Source organism: Pseudophryne corroboree, chromosome 2 (assembly GCF_028390025.1).
Source record: "Pseudophryne corroboree isolate aPseCor3 chromosome 2, aPseCor3.hap2, whole genome shotgun sequence".
NCBI classification, from domain to species: domain Eukaryota; kingdom Metazoa; phylum Chordata; class Amphibia; order Anura; family Myobatrachidae; genus Pseudophryne; species Pseudophryne corroboree.
The window spans coordinates 407,272,323-407,292,240 of NC_086445.1; the positions used below are offsets into that span (position 1 = coordinate 407,272,323).

Sequence of the window (19,918 nt, forward strand, 5' to 3'; positions counted from 1 at the left end):
AGCCAGTGAAGGGAGTAGAGGATGGGTGTTATGTGGCTAGAACGGGGCTGGTTGGTTAATAGCCTGGCAGCTGTGTTTTGCACCAGCTGTAAGCGTTGCAATTCTTTTGCTGGTAGACCAAGGTAGAGGGCATTACAGTAGTCTAAACGAGATGATACAAATGCATGTATGACTTTTGGCATGTCATCTGAGGGAATTAAGTGCTTGATTACCGGTAAATCTATTTCTCGTAGTCCGTAGAGGATGCTGGGCGCCCGTCCCAAGTGCGGACTTCTTCTGCAAGTCTTGTATATAGTTGTTGCTTACATAAGTGTTATGTTATAGTTTATCGGTTGAACCGAGGCTATGTTGTTGTTCATACTGTTGACTGGGTAGTGTATCACAAGTTATACGGTGTAATTGGTGTGGCTGTTATGGATCTCGCCCTTAGATTTACAAAAATCCTTCCTCGTACTGTCCATCTCCTCTGGGCACAGTTTCCCTAACTGAGGTCTGGAGGAGGGGCATAGAGGGAGGAGCCAGTGCACACCCAGAGACCAAAGCTTTCATAAAGTGCCCTATCTCCTGCGGAGCCCGTCTATTCCCCATGGTCCTTACGGAGTCCCAGCATCCTCTACGTACTATGAGAAATAGATTTACCGGTAAGTAAAATCTTATTTTCGCCCATGAGTGTCGATACACTCGACGATGCAAGTACCTCATGGTGTAGGCTTTCGACATGGTAGAGTACGCTCAATTTCATTCCCGCCCTCTGCAGAGGTTAACATTTCCAAGTGGGATGGCCTGCCTCATCGTATCAGGTCTCAAATGATCTCTTTTACGCTGGAGGTTTGTCACTGAGCTGGTGGCTACAGGACCAACAGTTGAGCAGGGGCCGTCCCTCCTGGATCTCCAACTGGGTCCTCCTGACAACGGATGCCAGTCGGCTGGGTTGGGGCGCGGTGTTGGAGCAAGACTCTCTCCAGGGTCGATGGACCAGGGAAGAGTCTCTCCTCCTGATAAACATTCTGGAATTGCGGCCGGTGTTCAGTGCGTTGACACTGGCCCTCCCTCTAGTACAGAACAGGCCTGTTCAAGTACAAACCGACAACGCCACCACGGTGGCGTACATAAATCTTCAAGGCGGTACTCGAAGCCGCATGGCAATGCTGGAAGCATCAAAAATCCTCCGTTGGGCGGAACGCCATCTGCCAGCAATATCGGCGGTGTTCATCCCCGGAGTCCTCAACTGAGAAGCAGATTTCCTCAGTCGTCAGGACGCTCACGCCGGAGAGTGGAGTCTTCATCCGGAAGTCTTTCAACTCTTAGTGGACAAGTGGGGCCTACCAGATGTAGACCTGATGGCGTCTCGACACAATCACAAAGTTCTGGTCTTCAGATCAAGGATAAGGGATCCTCAAGCAGCGTTCGTGGACGCACTGGCAATTCCATGGACCTTTCGGCTGCCATACGTGTTCCCTCCAGTGTCACTCCTGCCCAGGGTACTACAGAAGTTCCAGCAAGAAAGAGGTATACTACCTCTAGTCGCTCCAGCGTGGCCCCGATGGCATTAGTTCTCAGACCTGCAGCCTGCAGGGTCTATCAATAGAGCTTCCTCTTCGTCCTTAACGCCCAGATCTCCCTGTTCAGGGCCCTTGTGTCTATCCGGACCTGGCCAGGTTGGCTTTGACGGCGTGGCTCTTGAAGCTTCACTCCTGAGGGCCAAGTGATTCTCTGAGGCGATTATTCAAACTATGTTGAAGGCCCGCAAACCGGCTTCTGCATGCATTTATTACAGGGTTTGGAACTCTTACTTCACATGGTGTGCTGCTAAGAATTATGATGCCTATTCGTTCAGAACCTCTAGGCTTTTGGCTTTTCTGCAACAAGGCCTAGATTTAGGCATCGTCTGGCCTCCCTCAAGGTTCATATATCTGCCTTGTCGGTGTGGTTACAGAGGAAAATTACGTCTGTTCCTGACGTTCATACTTTCACTCAGGGCGTTTTACGGATTCAGCCTCCCTATGTCCCTCCTGTGACTCCATGAGATCTGTCTGTTGTCTTAAATGCCCTACAAGAGTCTCCATTTGAACCTCTTGAGTCTGTGGATCTTAAATATCTTACACTTAAGGTCATGTTTTTACTGCCCATTGCCTCTGCTAGGAGGGTGTCGGACTTAGATGCTTTGTCCTGTAGTCCACCCTTTCTGATTTTTCACCGTGACCGGGCATTTCTTCGAACTCGTCCTGGTTATCATCTTTTCATCTTAACCAAGAGGTTGTGGTTCCGACCTTTATCTCTTCTGGTTTGTCCTCCAAAGAGCGGCCTTTAGATGTGGTACGGGTTCTCCGTATTTACGTAGAGAGGACTGCCTCCCTCAGGAGGTCAGATACCCTCGTTGTAATTTTTGGTTTTCTCAAACATCGCTGGCCTGCGAATAAGCAAACCTTGGCCAGGTGGATTAGAATGGTGATTGCACAAACCTATATTTGTTTTCCAGCTCCTGCTGCTATTAAAGCCCATTCTACTCGGTCTGTTGGACCCTCTTGGGCGGTACGCCGAGGCGCGTCTGCTGAACAGTTGTGCAAGGCGGCTACATGGTCCTCTGTGCACACATTCATCAGGTTCTATGCCTTTGATACTTCCGCCTCCCAGGATGCTTCCTTTGGACGCCAGGTTCTTGTGCCCGCTACGGTGCATCCCCTCCCATGAGGAACTGCTTTAGGACATCCCTGATGTATTCCCTTTGGAATCCCATTGTACCCCACTGCAGAAAAGGAGATTTATGGTAGACTTACCATGGTTAAATCTCTTTCTGCGAGGTACGCTGGATTCTACAAGGCGCCCACCCTGACGCACTTAGCTTCTTTGGGTTTGTATGGCATTAGCTGCTAGTCCTTTCTCATATCGTGAGAATGTGGTTCTATGTGACTAACATCTACCATCTCTTTTACCTGCTACTTCATTGGACTGGTTAACGAAACTGATCTCCAGTGCCTGGAGGAGGGGTTATAGAGGAGGCGGTGCAATGCATCCGGGGGAACAGTCAAAGCTTTAGCCCGTTGGTGCCTCGGATCAAGATCCAACTCTACACCCCGATGTATTCCCTGTGGAATCCAGTGTATCTTGCAGAAAGTGATTTAACCATGGTAAGTCTACCATAAATCTCATTTTTTTATTTAAATTTTTTCATATAAACCTACAGCATTTTTGGTATTAACCACTTAACTGGCATGGTCAGATCACATGCCACTGTGCCGCCCCACTGTGTCCCCCAGTATTTGACGAGGAGATCTGTTCTGCAAAAAAATACTTTTTAAACTATATTGAATAAAAAGTTTTGAAAAACGTCATGAACGGTTTTGAAAGGAAAAATTGTCAGCTAAGTGGTTAAAACAGCTCATGTTAATGCAGTGCACTGGTCGCTTTGATAACTTAGCTGGACATGAGGTCAGAATTCGCTCCATTTTTACGATTCTGTATTCAAATACAGAAATTTAAATAACTTGTATGTTAATGTAGTGTAGGTGCAATGTTGGACTTCGCCTACTCTTCTGTAAAATGTTATTTTAATTGTTTAATAAGGAATGTTGGTAAGAACTATTTTTTAATAAAATGCTGCTTTTCTATCTTATTTTATCAAGGTTATACAGTTACAGTAGGGCTATATATATTTGGACATTGACACATTGTTCTGCACGCCATCACAATTGATTTGAAATGTAACAGTGAAGATGTAATTAAAGTGCAGACTTTCAGTTTTAATTCAAGGGCTTTGTACAAAAATATTGTGTGAAATGTTTAGGAATTTCAACCATTTTTATACACTGACGCCTATTTTCCGGGGCTCAAATGCAGTTTGACAAATTCAACATAATCATAAATAAAATGTTAATTTTTAATACTTTGTCGAGCATTCTTTGCAGGCATTTACTGCAGATGTCTTCAGCAAGTGCACTGCATGCTTGGTTGGATTGACATCAGGTGATTGACGCAGCCATTGAAGAATATTGCACTTTGATGCCTTAACTCCTGGGTTGCCTTTGCAGTCTGTTTTTTTTACCCTTGTCCATCTGTACCATTAAGCACCATCCAATCAAATTGCAGGATTTGTATCTAAGCAGACAGTATATCTCTATACACTTCTGGATTCATCCAGCTGCTTCTGTCTTCTGTCACATCTTCAATAAACACTAGTGACCCAGTGCCATTTGAAATCATGCAAGGAACATGCCATCACACTGCCTTCACCGTGTTTTACAGATGATGTGGTATGCTTCGGATCATGAGCCATTCCAAGCCTTCTCCATACTTTTTTTTTTTTTTCATCCGATCGTTCTGATACAGGTTGATCTTAGTTCCATCTGTCCAGAGAATGCTGTTCCAGTATTAGGCTGGCTTTTAAAAAAATTTTTTTTGGCAAAGTCCAATCTGGCCTTTCTATTTTTGATGCTTATAAATGGTGAATCCCATTGTATTTGCTTTAGTGAGGTCTTCACTGTATGATAGACTTGAATAATAATATCCCTGCTCCTGAAGAGTGTTCGTCACATGGCTGGATGATGTGAAGTGTTTTTCTCTTTCAATGGCAAGTATTCTGCGATCATCCTCCACTGTTGTCTTCCATGGACGTCCAAGCCTTTTTGTGTTGCCAAGCTCACCAGTACTTTTTTTTTTTTTAAATGTTGATTTGGCCACTCCTAAGGTTCCTGCTCCGATGGCTTTTTTTTGCCTTTTCAGCCTAAGATAGCCTGTTTCACTTGCATTCATTTCCTTTGATTGAGTGTTGTGGGTTCACAGCAAGAGCTTGCAAATGCCACTCTTGGATTCAACTCCAGACATTTTACCTGCTTAATTTCTGAAGACATAATGTTGACCTGTCCATGAAAGAGTTTTTGAGTCAATGACAATTCCTTTTGGTCCCTTGAAAAAGAGGGGGCTACATATTAAACAGCTGCAATTATAAAAACCTTCCTCCAAATTGTATGTGAATACGCTCAAATTAAAACTGAAAGTCTGCACTTTAAAACCAAATTCATTATATATTGTAACTTAAATATGGTAAACAGTTAAAATGCCAAACATTGTGTCAATGTCCAAGTATATATGGACCTAAGTGTATATGGGTATGTGTGAAACAACATCCTTTTTTTTTTCCTAGGACCTCTTTGGTGTGAGCATGATTGTGCCATTACTAAATCACCACATGAAATCTCTTGGTGCAAGTCCAACTACAGCAGGTATAATAGGTAAGGATTATGTTGGTGACTGCATTCATGAGCCTCACTACTCAATTACAGCACAACATGGGTATTGTCAGCAGAGTAGTTATCCTCCTGCCATTTGTTTTATTGTCGTTCTAACATTAGGTGATTCACCTTGACTTCATCCTGTTGCATCTATCACTATATTACCATCTCTAACTGGGATCTGATCTTGTTTAAACATTATTTTGTTTGAGCTAAATTATGTATCATCTGTACAGTTTCTTCCATGGCTGGACTGGCCATCTGGAACTTCAGGCTGCCGGCCTGATGGGCCGGCCGGCAGCCTGAAGGTCCTGCCGAGCAGCTCCCCCTATGCAGGGGTAGAAAGTTGAGACGGAACTCTCTATTACATATGGCCATGCCCTTTGTCCTTTGTGCACACGTACAAAGAATGATTGGCCGTTTAACCTAGTCCGCCAACTGATTGGAAGTTTTCTTGTTAGCTGTTCTTAAGGTAAGTAATAGTTTTACCTGGCAATAGAAGCACAATACAGGTTGAGTATCCCATATCCAAAATGCTTGGGACCAGAAGTATTTTGGATATGGTATTTTTTCCGTATTTTGGAATAATTGCATACCATACTGAGATATCATGGTGATGGGACCCAAGTCTAAGCACAGAATGCTTCATATACGCCTTATACACACAGCCTAAAGGGGATTTTAGTCAATATTTTTCATAACTTTTTGCATTAAACAAAGTTTGTGTACATACACACAATTCATTTATGTTTCATATACACCTTATACACGCAGCCTGAAGGTCATTTAATACAATATGTTTAATAACTTTGTGTATTAAACAAAGTTTGTGTACATTGAGCCATCAAAAAACAAAGGTTTCACTATCTCAGTCTTACTCAAAAAAGTCTGTATTTCGGAATATTCTGTATTTCGGAATATTTGGATATGGGATACTCAACCTATAATAGAACATGACCTAGATAACAATTTAATTCCAGGGTGTTTCTGGTGGAATAATACAGGTTGAGTATCCCATATCCAAATATTCCGAAATACGGAATATTCCGAAATACGGAATTTTTTGAGTGCGAGTGAGATAGCGAAATTTTGTTTTCTGATGGCTCAATGTACACAAACTTTGTTTAATACACAAAGTTATTAAACATATTGTATTAAATGACCTTCAGGCTGCGTGTATAAGGTGTATATGAAACATAAGTGAATTCTGTGAATGTACACATACTTTGTTTAATGCACAAAATTATTAAAAATATTAGCTAAAATTACCTTCAGGTTGTGTGTATAAGGTGTATATGAAACATAAATGCATTCTGTGCTTAGACTTAGGTCCCATCTCCACGATATCTCATTATGGTATGCAATTATTCCAAAATATGGAAAAATCCGATATCCAAAATACCTCTGGTCCCAAGCATTTTGGATAAGGGATACTCAACCTGTATAACATTTTATAAATACAGCACAGTACAGATGTAGTAGAAATGCTGCGATTGCCTGTGAAATGTGACACTTTAGACAAAACGTATGCTCATATAAGGGGATAGTTATAGTGACCCTTGGATCTCAGTTACATCTCAGGATTCTATGTTAGAGTCCCCATCACTAGGCTGTATACTGTTATATTGTTCCACCAACAAACTCATCAAAAGGAATTAGTAGGCAGTGCCCCCTCTTTGGACTCTACTGCTCCCATTAAAGCCTTAGGGCAGAGGTTCCCAAACTGTGTGCCGTGGCTCCCTGGGGTGCCTTGGGACACTTGCAGGGGTGCCCTGGGTTGGTGGTCCAGGACCAATTCAAATTATTCATGGTCAATATAATAGGCAAAACCAGTGAAGGTGGCTGCCAGTCATAAAATATGTGGCCAAACAGAAGCAAATCCTGTCCCTCACCACACAACTGACCCTAAGGATGACATATAAACGCGATCTACATAATGTATTATTTCTTTCGAAATTTCTCAATAAGAAATTTTTGGCCTAGGGGTGCCATGAAAAAAATTCTGATATTCTAGGGCGCCGTGATTCAAAGAAGTTTGGAAACCACTGCCTTAGGGACAGATGTAGAGTTGCACAGCAGTCTGCCGCATTGCATCCTGGGAAATAAATGCTGATTTTGCCTTTTTTTTTTTAGAGTTAGCCTCATCTATGTGTCTGTACCGGCCCTATCCATCAGCTTGTGAAGCAGCAGTCTTCACTGTCAATGAGCATTTGCATGAATAATATTATATGCCTGGTGCAAGAGATCGGTCTGAAATGAGACCGATTAATATCCTTTATTTATATATTGCCACAAGGGATCCCCAGGGCCTTGCAAAGAACTTAAGCAGAGACATTGCAAACAAAAGAGTTGCAGTACAAAAGATTGCAGAATATGAGGTATAAACTATATAAACGTTGCTACATATTGAGTCATAATCTTAACAAAAAAAGCACTGACTGAACCCAAGGGTTTGGTGCCATTGTGTCAGTGGGGAGGAAAAACACATGAGGGAAGAGGGCTCAGCTCATGAGGGCGCACAGTGTAAAGGGGAGCAGCATACAGGGGTGACGCTGTGTATGCTCATTATGTAACATCTTTGATCACTTAGCCTATGTGCGAATGTTTAGTTTCTGCCAAGTTACACCCATTCAGTTAGAAGTGGATCTGCGGCTGAGTTGCGTCACTACGGAGTGTGCATAGTGCAAAACATCACAAGATCAGTCTGCAAAATGGTCTTACATGCAGCTCTAAATCATTCTCTTAGTATTTGGCTGATATAGCTGTAAGCTCAACCACAGTAGGTATGTGTTACTTCTGGATCCCCACCACACAAAGTATATTGAAGTTCGAGCACATTGCTGTAGAGTGGTAGTTCTTCATAGTCCTTCCTTTAGCAGGGACCCCAGTTCTATTTTTCTGGCTGTGAAATTGCTCTTATCTCCGAAGAACTAGGGTAAGCAATGGGCCAAATTCCCACTGTACTAAGGATATTCATGCTAGAGCTGCATTCACTAAACTAATGGACCAATCATATATCTGGAACGTACCCTACATATCAACTTTTAAAGCTTAAATAACTGGTAAAGTTAGATGACAGTCTGCTAGTATAGTCTAGTGAGTCTGGTTACTGTTACAGCTAATTTTTACTAAGTTTTGCTAATGTGATCGATCTATTATTGAACACCTGATACATTTTTAGTACAGTACTGATGTAACTTTTGCCCTTTTTCTTAGGTTCCTGCTATGGCATACTGCAACTCTTCTCTAGCTCAATTGTGGTAAGAGTCACATTGGTTCATACATTGGTTAATAACAGGGTACTTTGCAAGTCCTCAACGCTACAGCAATCCTGATAATCTCATTCACATCTCTCCCACAAACTCATACCCCCTATCTTGTGCACTCTGGAATGCCCGATCTATTTGCAACAAACTGACCCCCACTCATGACCTTTTCATTTCCAACTCCCTGCACCTCCTGGCCATTACAGAAACCTGGATTACTCCTCATGACACCACTTCTCCTGCTGCTCTCTCTGCTGGGGGCCTCACATTCTCACACACACCCCGACCCGGGGGTCGCCATGGGGGTGGTGTTGGGATCCTTTTACCCTCAAGCTACACATACCAACTTATACCTCCAGAACCTTCTCTTACATTCTCTACATTTGAGGTCCATGCATTACGCCTCTACCAACCAACTAATCTTCGAGTTGCTGTAATTTACCGTCCACCTGGCATTTCCTCCAAATTCCTTGACAACTTTGCTTCCTGGCTACCTCACTTCCTCTCTTCTGACATTCCCTCCATTATTCTAGGTGATTTCAACATCCCTATCGATAACCCCACAAAATCACCTGCCTCTAAACTCCTTAACCTCACCTCTTCACTTGGTCTCTCCCAGTGGACCACCTCACCCTCCCATGTGAACGGGAGCTCACTGGATCTGGTTTTCACTCACCGCTGTGATATTTCTGATTTCTCCAATTCCCCTTTTCCCCTCTCTGACCACCATTTGCTCTCTTTCAACTTATCTATCTCTGCTTCCCCATCTCTCCCTCCTAAGGCTACCATCACGAAGCGTAACATTGAGGCTATTGACACCTCATCCCTGTCCTCCCTGTTTGACTCCCTTCTCTCTCCTCTTCTCTCTCTCACATGCCTTGAACAAGCCACATCCCTATACAATGCATCTCTTACTTCTGCCCTTGACTCTGTTGCTCCGCCAACCACTATTCACCCTCGCAGATCAACACCTCAACCCTGGCACACCAAATGCACCAGATACCTACAAAAATGCTCACGTACTGCCGAGCGACAGTGGAGGAAATCACGCTCTAAAGCAGACTTCCTCCATTTCAAATTCATGCTCTCATCCTTCAGTACTGCCCTTTCCCTTGCTAAACAATCATACTTCAAAATCCTCATTTCTACACAGTCTTCCAACCCCCGGCGCCTCTTTGCCACTGTTAACTCCCTCCTCTGCCCACCACCACCTCCTCTCCCTTCCTCATTGTCTGCTCTTGACTTTGCCACTTATTTCACATCCAAGATTGACTCCATACGTCAGGATATCACTTCCCACCAGACCAGCAACCAGCCACCACCCATCCCTTGCCACCCCTCCCCTTCCCTCTTACCAACTCTGACATCTTTCTCCCATGTATCTGGCGAGGAAGTCATGGCCCTCATCCGTTCCTCCCCCCCCACAACCTCCCCGCTCGACCCTATCCCCTCCCACCTCCTCCGTTACCTCTCCCCTTCTGCCTGTTCCCATCTTGCCCACCTTCTCAATCTCTCCCTTTCATCAGGCACTGTCCCCTCTGCCTTCAAGCATGCTCTTGTCTCCCCTATTCTTAAAAAACCTACCCTTGATCCTAACACTCTCTCCAACTATCGACCCATCTCCTCCTCCTTTGCCTCCAAACTTCTTGAGCGTATTGTCTATAATCGCCTCACTGCCTTTCTTTCCTCTCACTCACTGCTTGACCCATTCCAGTCTGGTTTCCGTTCTCTCCACTCCACTGAAACTGCCCTCACAAAAGTCTGCAATGACCTCCATGCAGCCAAATCTAAGGGCCACTACTCTCTGCTTATTCTTCTTGACCTCTCTGCTGCTTTTGACACTGTGGACCATCCTCTCCTTCTGCAAATCCTTCACTCTCTTGGTCTGCGTGATACTGCCCTCTCCTGGCTGTCCTCCTACCTCTCTGATCGTTCCTTCTCTGTCTCCTCTCATGATGCTACATCCCCCCCACTTCCACTAACTGTTGGTGTCCCCCAAGGCTCTGTTCTTGGTCCTCTCCTTTTCTCTCTCTATACGTCCTCTTTAGGTGAACTCATTAGTTCTTTTAACTTCCAATATCACCTCTATGCTGATGACACTCAAATCTACCTCTCCTCCCCTGATCTCTCCACGGCTCTCCTCACTCGTACCTCAAACTGTCTTTCTGCTATCTCTTCCTGGATGTCTCAGCGCTTTCTTAAACTCAACATGTCTAAGACTGAGCTGATCATCTTCCCACCCTCCCGCACAGCCTCACCTCCCACAATCTCATTATCCATTGATGGCACAACTATCTCCCCTAGCCCCCAAGTACGCTGTCTTGGCGTAATCCTTGACTCCTCCCTCTCCTTCAAACCACACATTCAGCACCTCTCACAAACCTGTCATTTTCATCTCAAAAACATTTCTAGAATCAGACCTTTTCTCACACAGGATGCCACTAAGATCATTATTCACTCACTGATTATTTCCAGACTGGACTACTGTAATCTCCTCTTAACTGGCCTCCCTGACAATCACCTCTCTCCACTCCAATCTATCCTCAATGCTGCTGCCCGGCTCATCTTCCTCACCAAACGCACTACGTCTACCTCCCCCCTCCTACAGGCCCTCCACTGGCTTCCCTTCCCTTTCAGAATCCAATTCAAACTTCTCACACTCACTTACAAAGCACTCACCCACTCCTCTCCCATCTACATCTCTGACCTTATCTCCCTTTACTCTCCCACCCGTCCTCTTCGCTCTGCTAATGCACGCCGTCTCTCCTGTCTTCTGATTACTTCCTCCCACTCCTATCTCCAAGATTTTTCACGTGCTGCTCCATTTCTCTGGAATTCTTTACCTCTCCCCCTCAGACTCTCCACCTCTCTACAAAACTTCAAACGGGCTCTTAAGACCCATTTCTTTACCAAACGTAGCCAAATCTCAACATAACCCTCTGTTCCACGCTCTCTATGTACCCCATCTGTGTCATCCCTGTCTGTCTACCCCTCCCCTTAGAATGTAAGCTCTCACGAGTAGGGCCCTCTTCCCTCATGTGCTTATACTTTTCTTACTTTAATAATCCTCAACCGCCCAGATCCCACAGTTTTTTGACCACCTGGAACTTATCTCTATGTTTACTGGTGTAGTTATGCTTAGCTGCCCTGTACTTGTCCTATATTGTATTCAACTGTAAGTCACTGTTTTCCTATTTTTTATGTGCATTTGTACTCTGTAATCGGGCGCTGCGGAACCCTTGTGGCGCCATATAAATAAAGGATAATAATAATAATAATAATAAGCAGCACTGTCTTTTTGTTATAATAAGATGTTATTTATCATCACATATTCCCCTAATTATATTTATATTTAAAGACCATGTAAAGTACAATTTGAAATGTAAATATATCAAAAGCTGTGTATGACTAAGCTGAATAACATAACAGAACTCACTGGCATATTTATACTTATCTAAATCAGTCCATCACACTACAGATGTGTCCTCATACATCTAGCCTCAATACACCATGCTCCGCAAGATGCCTGGCCTGAGTGAGCAGGCAGTTCCTGGGCAGCTCTGCTAATGCCAGGTGTCTTTTTTTATTTTTTATTTTTTGCCGAAAAAATGCATTTTTTATTTGCATCACTATGCAAACAAGATGCACAAGCAGACTTTTAAAATAATATGCAGCATGCCTATATTATGTGTGTGACTTTGTCTATATGTACATACGAAATGCTACGTTACAGTGTTTTTTGTTTTAATCAGTCTGCTTGTGCGTCTTATTCACATAGAGATATGAATAAAACGCAATTTCAGTGGGAAAAATGCACAAGATACTCGTCGTTAGTAAATGCGCTCACGACTAGAAGTGCTGTTTAACTTGACTGCAGCAACAATGTAGGAGGACATATCTGTATACTGGGGTTGGGTTCGATATGCCGGCGGTCGGGATGCTAACCTTCTCCCAATGCAAACAAGAAAAAATTCCAGGCGCTATGATTTAAACAAGTGCGTAAGCAGCTCTCTTAGGGGCAATTGGTATTTCGCCCCTGAAATTGAAACAGAAAAACCAAAAAAAAGAGAGAAAGCGCTATTCACATTTGATGTGGATTTTTATTTTTCCTTAATTAACAATTTTCATTAAAAGCACATTATATGTATTCAAATGCCGGCCGGCAATGCACAGACAATAAAAATAGATATATTAGTATATTACAATAAACTCAGTAATAATATTCAGGATATATCCTTTCACCTGTATGTTATAAGTATAATGACTTTAATTTATGGTCTATCTATACTATGACAAAATGTAACAACCTTGTAATCTTCTCACATGAGTATATTGTTACTATTGTAGCTACACAAATATTGATCCTTTGCCTTTGTAACAATATTTAGACCATACAGATGTCCATGGCTCCTGTATTAATGGAGTGCATGTGTTCACAGACAAACTTGTAGTGGGTATGTTTTAAAAGTGTTTAAAGGCAGTTCATATATGAGGTTAGTGCATGGATAATGATTATACCACTGTGTGGATGATAAATGAAAGTACCGTGCAGATGTCTCTGTTAAACCACAATGGTTATGATGCTCCTCCTGGCTGTTGTCCCGTAAACGCCTTTGTTTGGAGTTTAAACGGCTTTCATCCACGGTGTACTCTCTCTTTCCCCCCTTCCGGTAAGCACTATCCTCGGCCTTATCCGGAGTCCGTGAATGAGTGATGTTTGAGAGTTTTCTCCTCTCCACAAGGACTGTGCTCAGTTTTTCCTCCCGGCCGGTAAGCACTCCCCTCGGCCTTATCCGGAGTCTGTGAGCAGGTGATGGTGAAAGTTTCTCCTCTCCACGAGGACTGTGCTCCGCTGGCTGACTGGTGAACTCGGTCTACATGTCAGCATCTCCGGTCACACTGCATTGTAGACCGAGTTCACCAGTCAGCCAGCGGCATGGCGGTTGAACGCCGGATCCTAAAGGAAAAGGGCATTCCGGAGGAAGTCATTCCTATGCTGATTAAAGCCAGGAAAGATGTAACTGCAAAACATTATCACCGCATATGGCGGAAATATGTTGCTTGGTGTGAGGCCAGAAAGGCCCCAACAGAGGAATTTCAACTGGGTCGATTTCTGCACTTCCTACAGGCAGAAGTGACTATGGGCCTGAAATCAGGCTCCATTAAGGTACAGATCTCGGCTCTGTCGATTTTCTTCCAGAAAGAACTAGCTTCACTACCTGAAGTTCAGACACTTGTAAAAGGAGTGCTGCATATTCATCCCCCTTTTGTGCCCCCAGTGGCACCTTGGGATCTCAATGTGGTGTTGAGTTTCCTAAAATCACATTGGTTTGAGCCACTAAAAACCGTGGATCTAAAATATCTCACGTGGAAAGTGGTCATGTTATTGGCCTTGGCTTCGGCCAGGCGTGTATCAGAATTGGCGGCTTGGTCATGTAAAAGCCCTTATCTGATTTTCCATATGGATAGGGCAGAATTGAGGACTCGTCCTCAGTTTCTCCCTAAGGTGGTATCAGCCTTTCACTTGAAACAACCTATTGTAGTGCCTGCGGCTACTAGGGACTTGGAGGATTCCAAGTTACTGGACGTAGTCAGGGCCTTGAAAATTTATGTTTCCAGGACGGCTTGAGTCAGGAAAACTGACTCGCTATTTATCCTGTATGCACCCAACAAGATGGGTGCTCCTGCTTCTAAGCAGACTATTGCTCGCTGGATTTGTAGCACAATTCAGCTGGCGCATTCTGCGGCTGGACTGCCGCATCCTAAATCAGTAAAAGCCCATTCCACAAGGAAGGTGGGCTCATCTTGGGCGGCTGCCCGAGGGGTCTCGGCTTTACAACTTTGCCGAGCTGCTACTTGGTCAGGGGCAAACACGTTTGCAAAATTCTACAAATTTGATACCCTGGCTGAGGAGGACCTTGAGTTCTCTCATTCGGTGCTGCAGAGTCATCCGCACTCTCCCGCCCGTTTGGGAGCTTTGGTATAATCCCCATGGTCCTTTCGGAGTTCCCAGCATCCACTAGGACGTTAGAGAAAATAAGATTTTACTCACCGGTAAATCTAGTTCTCGTAGTCCGTAGTGGATGCTGGGCGCCCATCCCAAGTGCGGATTGTCTGCAATACTTGTACATAGTTATTGTTAACAAAAGGGTTATTGTTGAACCATCTGTTGAGAGGCTCAGTGTTTTCATACTGTTAACTGGGTATAGTATCACGAGTTATACGGTGTGATTGGTGTGGCTGGTATGAGTCTTACCCGGGATTCAAAATCCTTCCTTATTGTGTCAGCTCTTCCGGGCACAGTATCCTAACTGAGGCTTGGAGGAGGGTCATAGTGGGAGGAGCCAGTGCACACCAGGTGACCTAAATCTTTCTTTAGTTGTGCCCAGTCTCCTGCGGAGCCGCTATTCCCCATGGTCCTTTCGGAGTTCCCAGCATCCACTACGGACTACGAGAAATAGATTTACCGGTGAGTAAAATCTTATTTTTTATTTTACAGTGAGATCTGCTGGCAACAGACTCACTGCAGCGAGGGACTAAGGGGAGAAGAAGCGAACCTACCTAACAGGTGGTAGTTTGGGCTTCTTAGGCTACTGGACACCATTAGCTCCAGAGGGATCGACCGCAGGACCCGACCTTGGTGTTCGTTCCCGGAGCCGCGCCGCCGTCCCCCTTACAGAAGCATGAAGAGTCCGGAAAATCGGCGGCAGAAGACTTCGGTCTTCACCAAGGTAGCGCACAGCACTGCAGCTGTGCGCCATTGCTCCTCATGTACACCTCACACTCCGGTCACTGAGGGTGCAGGGCGCTGGGGGGGGCGCCCTGAGGGCAATATAAGACACCTTGGCTGGCAAATAATCACAATATATAGCCCCAGAGGCTATATATGTGATAAATACCCCTGCCAGATTCCATAAAAAAGCGGGAGAAAAGTCCGCGAAAAAGGGGCGGAGCTATCTCCCTCAGCACACTGGCGCCATTTTCTCTTCACAGTGCAGCTGGAAGAAAGCTCCCCAGGCTCTCCCCTGTAGTTTTCAGGCTCAAAGGGTTAAAAAGAGAGGGGGGGCACTAAATTTAGGCGCAATATATGTATACAAGCAGCTATTGGGGGAAAAATCACTCAGTTATAGTGTTAATCCCTGCATTATATAGCGCTCTGGTGTGTGCTGGCATACTCTCTCTCTGTCTCCCCAAAGGACTTTGTGGGGTCCTGTCCTCAGTCAGAGCATTCCCTGTGTGTGTGCGGTGTGTCGGTACGGCTGTGCCGACATGTTGGATGAGGAAGGTTACGTGGAGGCGGAGCAGAGGCCGATAAATGGGATGTCGCCCCCTGTGGGGCCGACACCTGAGTGGATGGATAGGTTTAAGGTATTAACCGACAATGTCAACTCCTTACATAAAAGGCTGGATGACGTAACAGCTGTGGGACAGACGGCTTCTCAGCCCGCGTCTGCCCAGGCGTCTCAAAGGCCATCAGGGGCTCAGAAAAACGCCCGTTACCTCAGATGGCAGACACAGATGTCGACACGGAGTCTGACTCCAGTGTCGACGAGGTTGAGACATATACACAATCCACTAGGAACATCCGTTACATGATCTCGGCAATGAAAAATGTGTTACGCATTTCTGACATGAACCCAAGTACCACATAAAAGGGGTTTTATTTTTGGGGAGAAAAAGCAGCCAGTGTTTTGTTCCCCCATCAGATGAGTGAATGAAGTGTGTAAAGAAGCGTGGGTTCCCCCGATAAGAAACTGGTAATTTCTAAAAAGTTACTGATGGCGTACCCTTTCCCGCCAGAGGATAGGTCACGTTGGGAGATATCCCTTAGGGTGGATAAGGCGCTCACACGTTTGTCAAAAAAGGTGGCACTGCTGTCTTAGGATACGGCCACCTTGAAGGAGCCTGCTGATGAAACGCAGGAGGCTATCCTGAAGTCTGTATATACACACTCAGGTTATATACTGAGACCTGCAATTGCCTCAGCATAAATAGTGCTGCTGCAGCGTGGTCTGATACCCTGTCAGATAATATTAATACTCTAAGACAGGGATAATATTTTGCTAACATAGAGCATATTAAAGACGTCGTCTTATATATAAAGGATGCACAGAGGGATATTTGCCGGCTGGCATCCAGAATTAATGTAATGTCCATTCTGCCAGGAGGGTATTAGAAACCCGGCAGTGGACAGGTGATGCTGCCTGTAAAAGGCACATGGAGATTCTGCCTTATAAGGGTGAGGAATTGTTTGGGGATGGTCACTGGGACCTCGTATCCACAGCAACAGCTGGGAAGAAATTTTTTTTTACCTCAGGTTTCCTCACAGCCTAAGAGAGCACCGTATTTTCAGGTACAGTCCTTTCGGCTTCAGAAAAGCAAGCCGGTCAAAGGCGCTTCCTTTCTGCACAGAGACAAGGGAAGAAGGAAAAAGCTGCACCAGCAGCCAGTTCCCAGGATCAAAAATCTTCTTCCGCTTCCTCTGAGTCCACCGCATGACGCTGGGGCTCCACAGGTGGAGACAGGTGCGGTAGGGGCGCGTCTCGGGAACTTCAGGGTCCAGTGGGCTTGCCCACAGGTGGATCCCTAGGTTCTGCAAATAGTATCACAGGGATACAGGCTGGAGTTCGAGGCGACTCCCCCTCGCCGTTACCTCACATCAGCCTTGCCTGCTGCCTCGGAGAAAGGTAGTACTGGCGGCAATTCACAAGCTGTACTTCCAGCAGGTGAAATCAAGGTACCCCTCCTTCAACAAGGCGGGGGTTACTATTCCAAAATGTTGTGGTACCGAAACCAGACGGTTCGGTGAGACCCATTCTAAAATTGAAAGCCTTGAACACTTATATACGAAGGTTCAAGTTCAAAATGGAATCGCTCAGGGCGATTATTGCAAGCCTGGAGAATTTCAGGGTATCACTGGACATCAAGGATGCTTACATGCATGTCCCTATTTACCCTCTTCACCAGGAGTACCTCAAAATTGTGGTACAGGATTGTCATTACCAATTCCAGACGTTGCCGTTGGTCTGTCCCCGGCACCGAGGGTATTTACCAAGGTAATGGCCGAAATAATTATCCCGTACTTGGACGATCTCCTCATAAAGGCGAGGTCCAGGGAGCAGTTGTTCGTCGGAGTAGCACTATCTCGGGAAGTGCTACAACAGCACGGCTGGTTTCTGAATATTCCAAAGTCGCAGCTGGTTCCTACGATGCGTCTACTGTTCCTGGGTATGGTTCTGGACACAGAACAGGATAAAAAGGGTTTCTCCTGGAGGAGAAGTCCAAGGAGTTGTCGTCTCTAGACAGAGACCTCCTAATACAGATACAGGTGTCGGTACATCAATGCACGCGAGCCCTGGGAAAGATGGTAGCTTCTTACGAAGAAATTCCATTCGCCAGGTTCCATGCAAGGATCTTCCAGTGGGATCTGTGGGACAAGTGGTCCGGGTCGCATCTGCAGATGCATCGGCGGATAACCCTGTCTCCAAGGGCCAGGGTGTCGCTGTTGTGGTGGCTGCAGAGTGCTCATCTTCTAGGGGGCAGCAGATTCGGCATACAGGACTGGGTCCTGGTGACCACGGATGCCAGCCTTCGAGGCTGGGGGGCAGTCACACAGGGAAGAAACTTCCAAGGCTATGGAAAAGTCAGGAGACTTCCCTACACATAAATATTCCGGAACTAAGGGCCATTTACAATGCCCTAAGTCAGACTAGACCCCTGCTTCAACACCGGCCGGTGCTGATCCAGTCAGACAACATCACGGCAGTCGCTCATGTAAACCGACAGGGCGGCACAAGAAGAAGGATGGCGATGGCAGAAGCCACAAGGATTCTCCGATGGGCGGAAAATCATGTGTTAGCACTGTCAGCAGTGTTCATTCCCGGAGTGGACAACTGAGAAGCAGACTTTCTCAGAAGATACGACCTCCACCCGGGAGAGTGGGGACTTCATTCAGAAGTCTTCCAAATGATTGTACACCGTTGGGAAAGGCCACAGGTGGACATAATGGCGTTACGCCTCAACAAACAGCTACAAAGATATTGCGCCAGGTCAAGGGACCCTCAGGCGATAGCTGTGGACGCTCTGGTAACACCGTGGGTGTACCAGTTGGTGTATGTGTTCCCTTCTCTGCCTCTCTTACCCAGGGTAATGAGAATAATAAGAAGGAGAGGAGTAAGAACTATACTCATTGTTCCGGGTTGGCCAAAAAGAGCTTGGTACCCAGAACTCCAAGAAATGATCTCAGAGGACCCATGGCCTCTGCCGCTCAGACAGGACCTGCTGCAGCAGGGGGCCTGTCTGTTCCAAGACGTACCGCGGCTGCGTTTGACGGCCTGGCGGTTGAACGCCGGATCCTGAAGAAAAAGGGCATTCCGGAGGAAGTTATCCCTACGCTATTTAAAGCTAGGACAGAAGTGAACGCAAACCATTATCACCGCATATGGCGAAAATATGTTGCGTGCTGTGAGGCCAGGAAGGCCCCAAAGGAGAAATTTCAGCTAGGTCGATTTCTGCACTTCCTACAGTCAGAGGTGACTATGGGCCTAAAATTGGGTTCCATTAAGGTCCAGATTTCGGCTCTATCGATTTTCATCCAAAATAGAACTGGCTTCACTGCCTGAAGTTCAGACTTTTGTTAAGGGAGTGCTGCATAGTCAGCCCCCGTTTGTGCCTCAAGTGACACCGTGGGATCTCAACGTGGTGTTGGATTTCCTGAAGTCGCATTGGGTTGAGCCACTTAAATCCGTGGAGCTACAATACCTCACGTGGAAAGTGGTCATGCTGTGGGCCTTGGCGTCGGCCAGGCGTGTATCAGAATTGGCGGCTTTGTCATACAAAAGCCCTTATCTGTATTTTATATGGCTAAGGCGGAATTAAGGACTCGTTCCCAATTCCTTCCTAAGGTGGTATCAGTTTTTCATGTGAACCAACCTGTTGTGGTGCCTGCGGCTACTTGGGACTTGGAGGATTCCAAGTTACTGGACGTAGTCAGGGCCCTGAAAAGTATATGTTTCCAGGACGGCTGGAGTCAGGAAAACTGACTCGCTATTTATCCTGTATGCACCCAACAAGCTGGGTGCTCCTGCTTCTAAGCAGACTATTGCTCGCTGGATCTGTAGCACGATTCAACTTGCACATGCTGCGGCTGGACTGCCGCACCCTAAATCTGTATAAGCCCATTCCACGAGGAAAGGGGCTCTTCTTGGGCGGCTGCCGGAGGGGTCTCGGCTTTACAACTTTTGCCGAGCTGTTACTTGGTCAGGTTCAAACACTTTTGCAAGAGTCTACAAGTTTGATACCCTGGCTGAGGAGGACCTAGAGGTTGCTCATTCGGTGCTGCAGAGTCATCCGCACTCTCCCGCCCGTTTGGGAGCTTTGGTATAATCCCCATGGTCCTTACGGAGTCCCAGCATCCACTTAGGA

The 19,918-nt window shown here is 45.7% G+C and overlaps 1 protein-coding gene across 1 annotated transcript in view; it reads left to right on the forward strand.

The window, feature by feature from the left end:
* MFSD9 (major facilitator superfamily domain containing 9) overlaps positions 1-19,918 on the forward strand; it is a 76,351-nt gene that overhangs the window by 17,214 nt on the left and 39,219 nt on the right. Inside the window, exons 2-3 of the mRNA XM_063953425.1 lie at positions 5,141-5,228; positions 8,445-8,488. Coding sequence (XP_063809495.1) covers positions 5,141-5,228; positions 8,445-8,488 — 132 coding nt within the window. The remainder of the gene's footprint in view (positions 1-5,140; positions 5,229-8,444; positions 8,489-19,918) is intronic.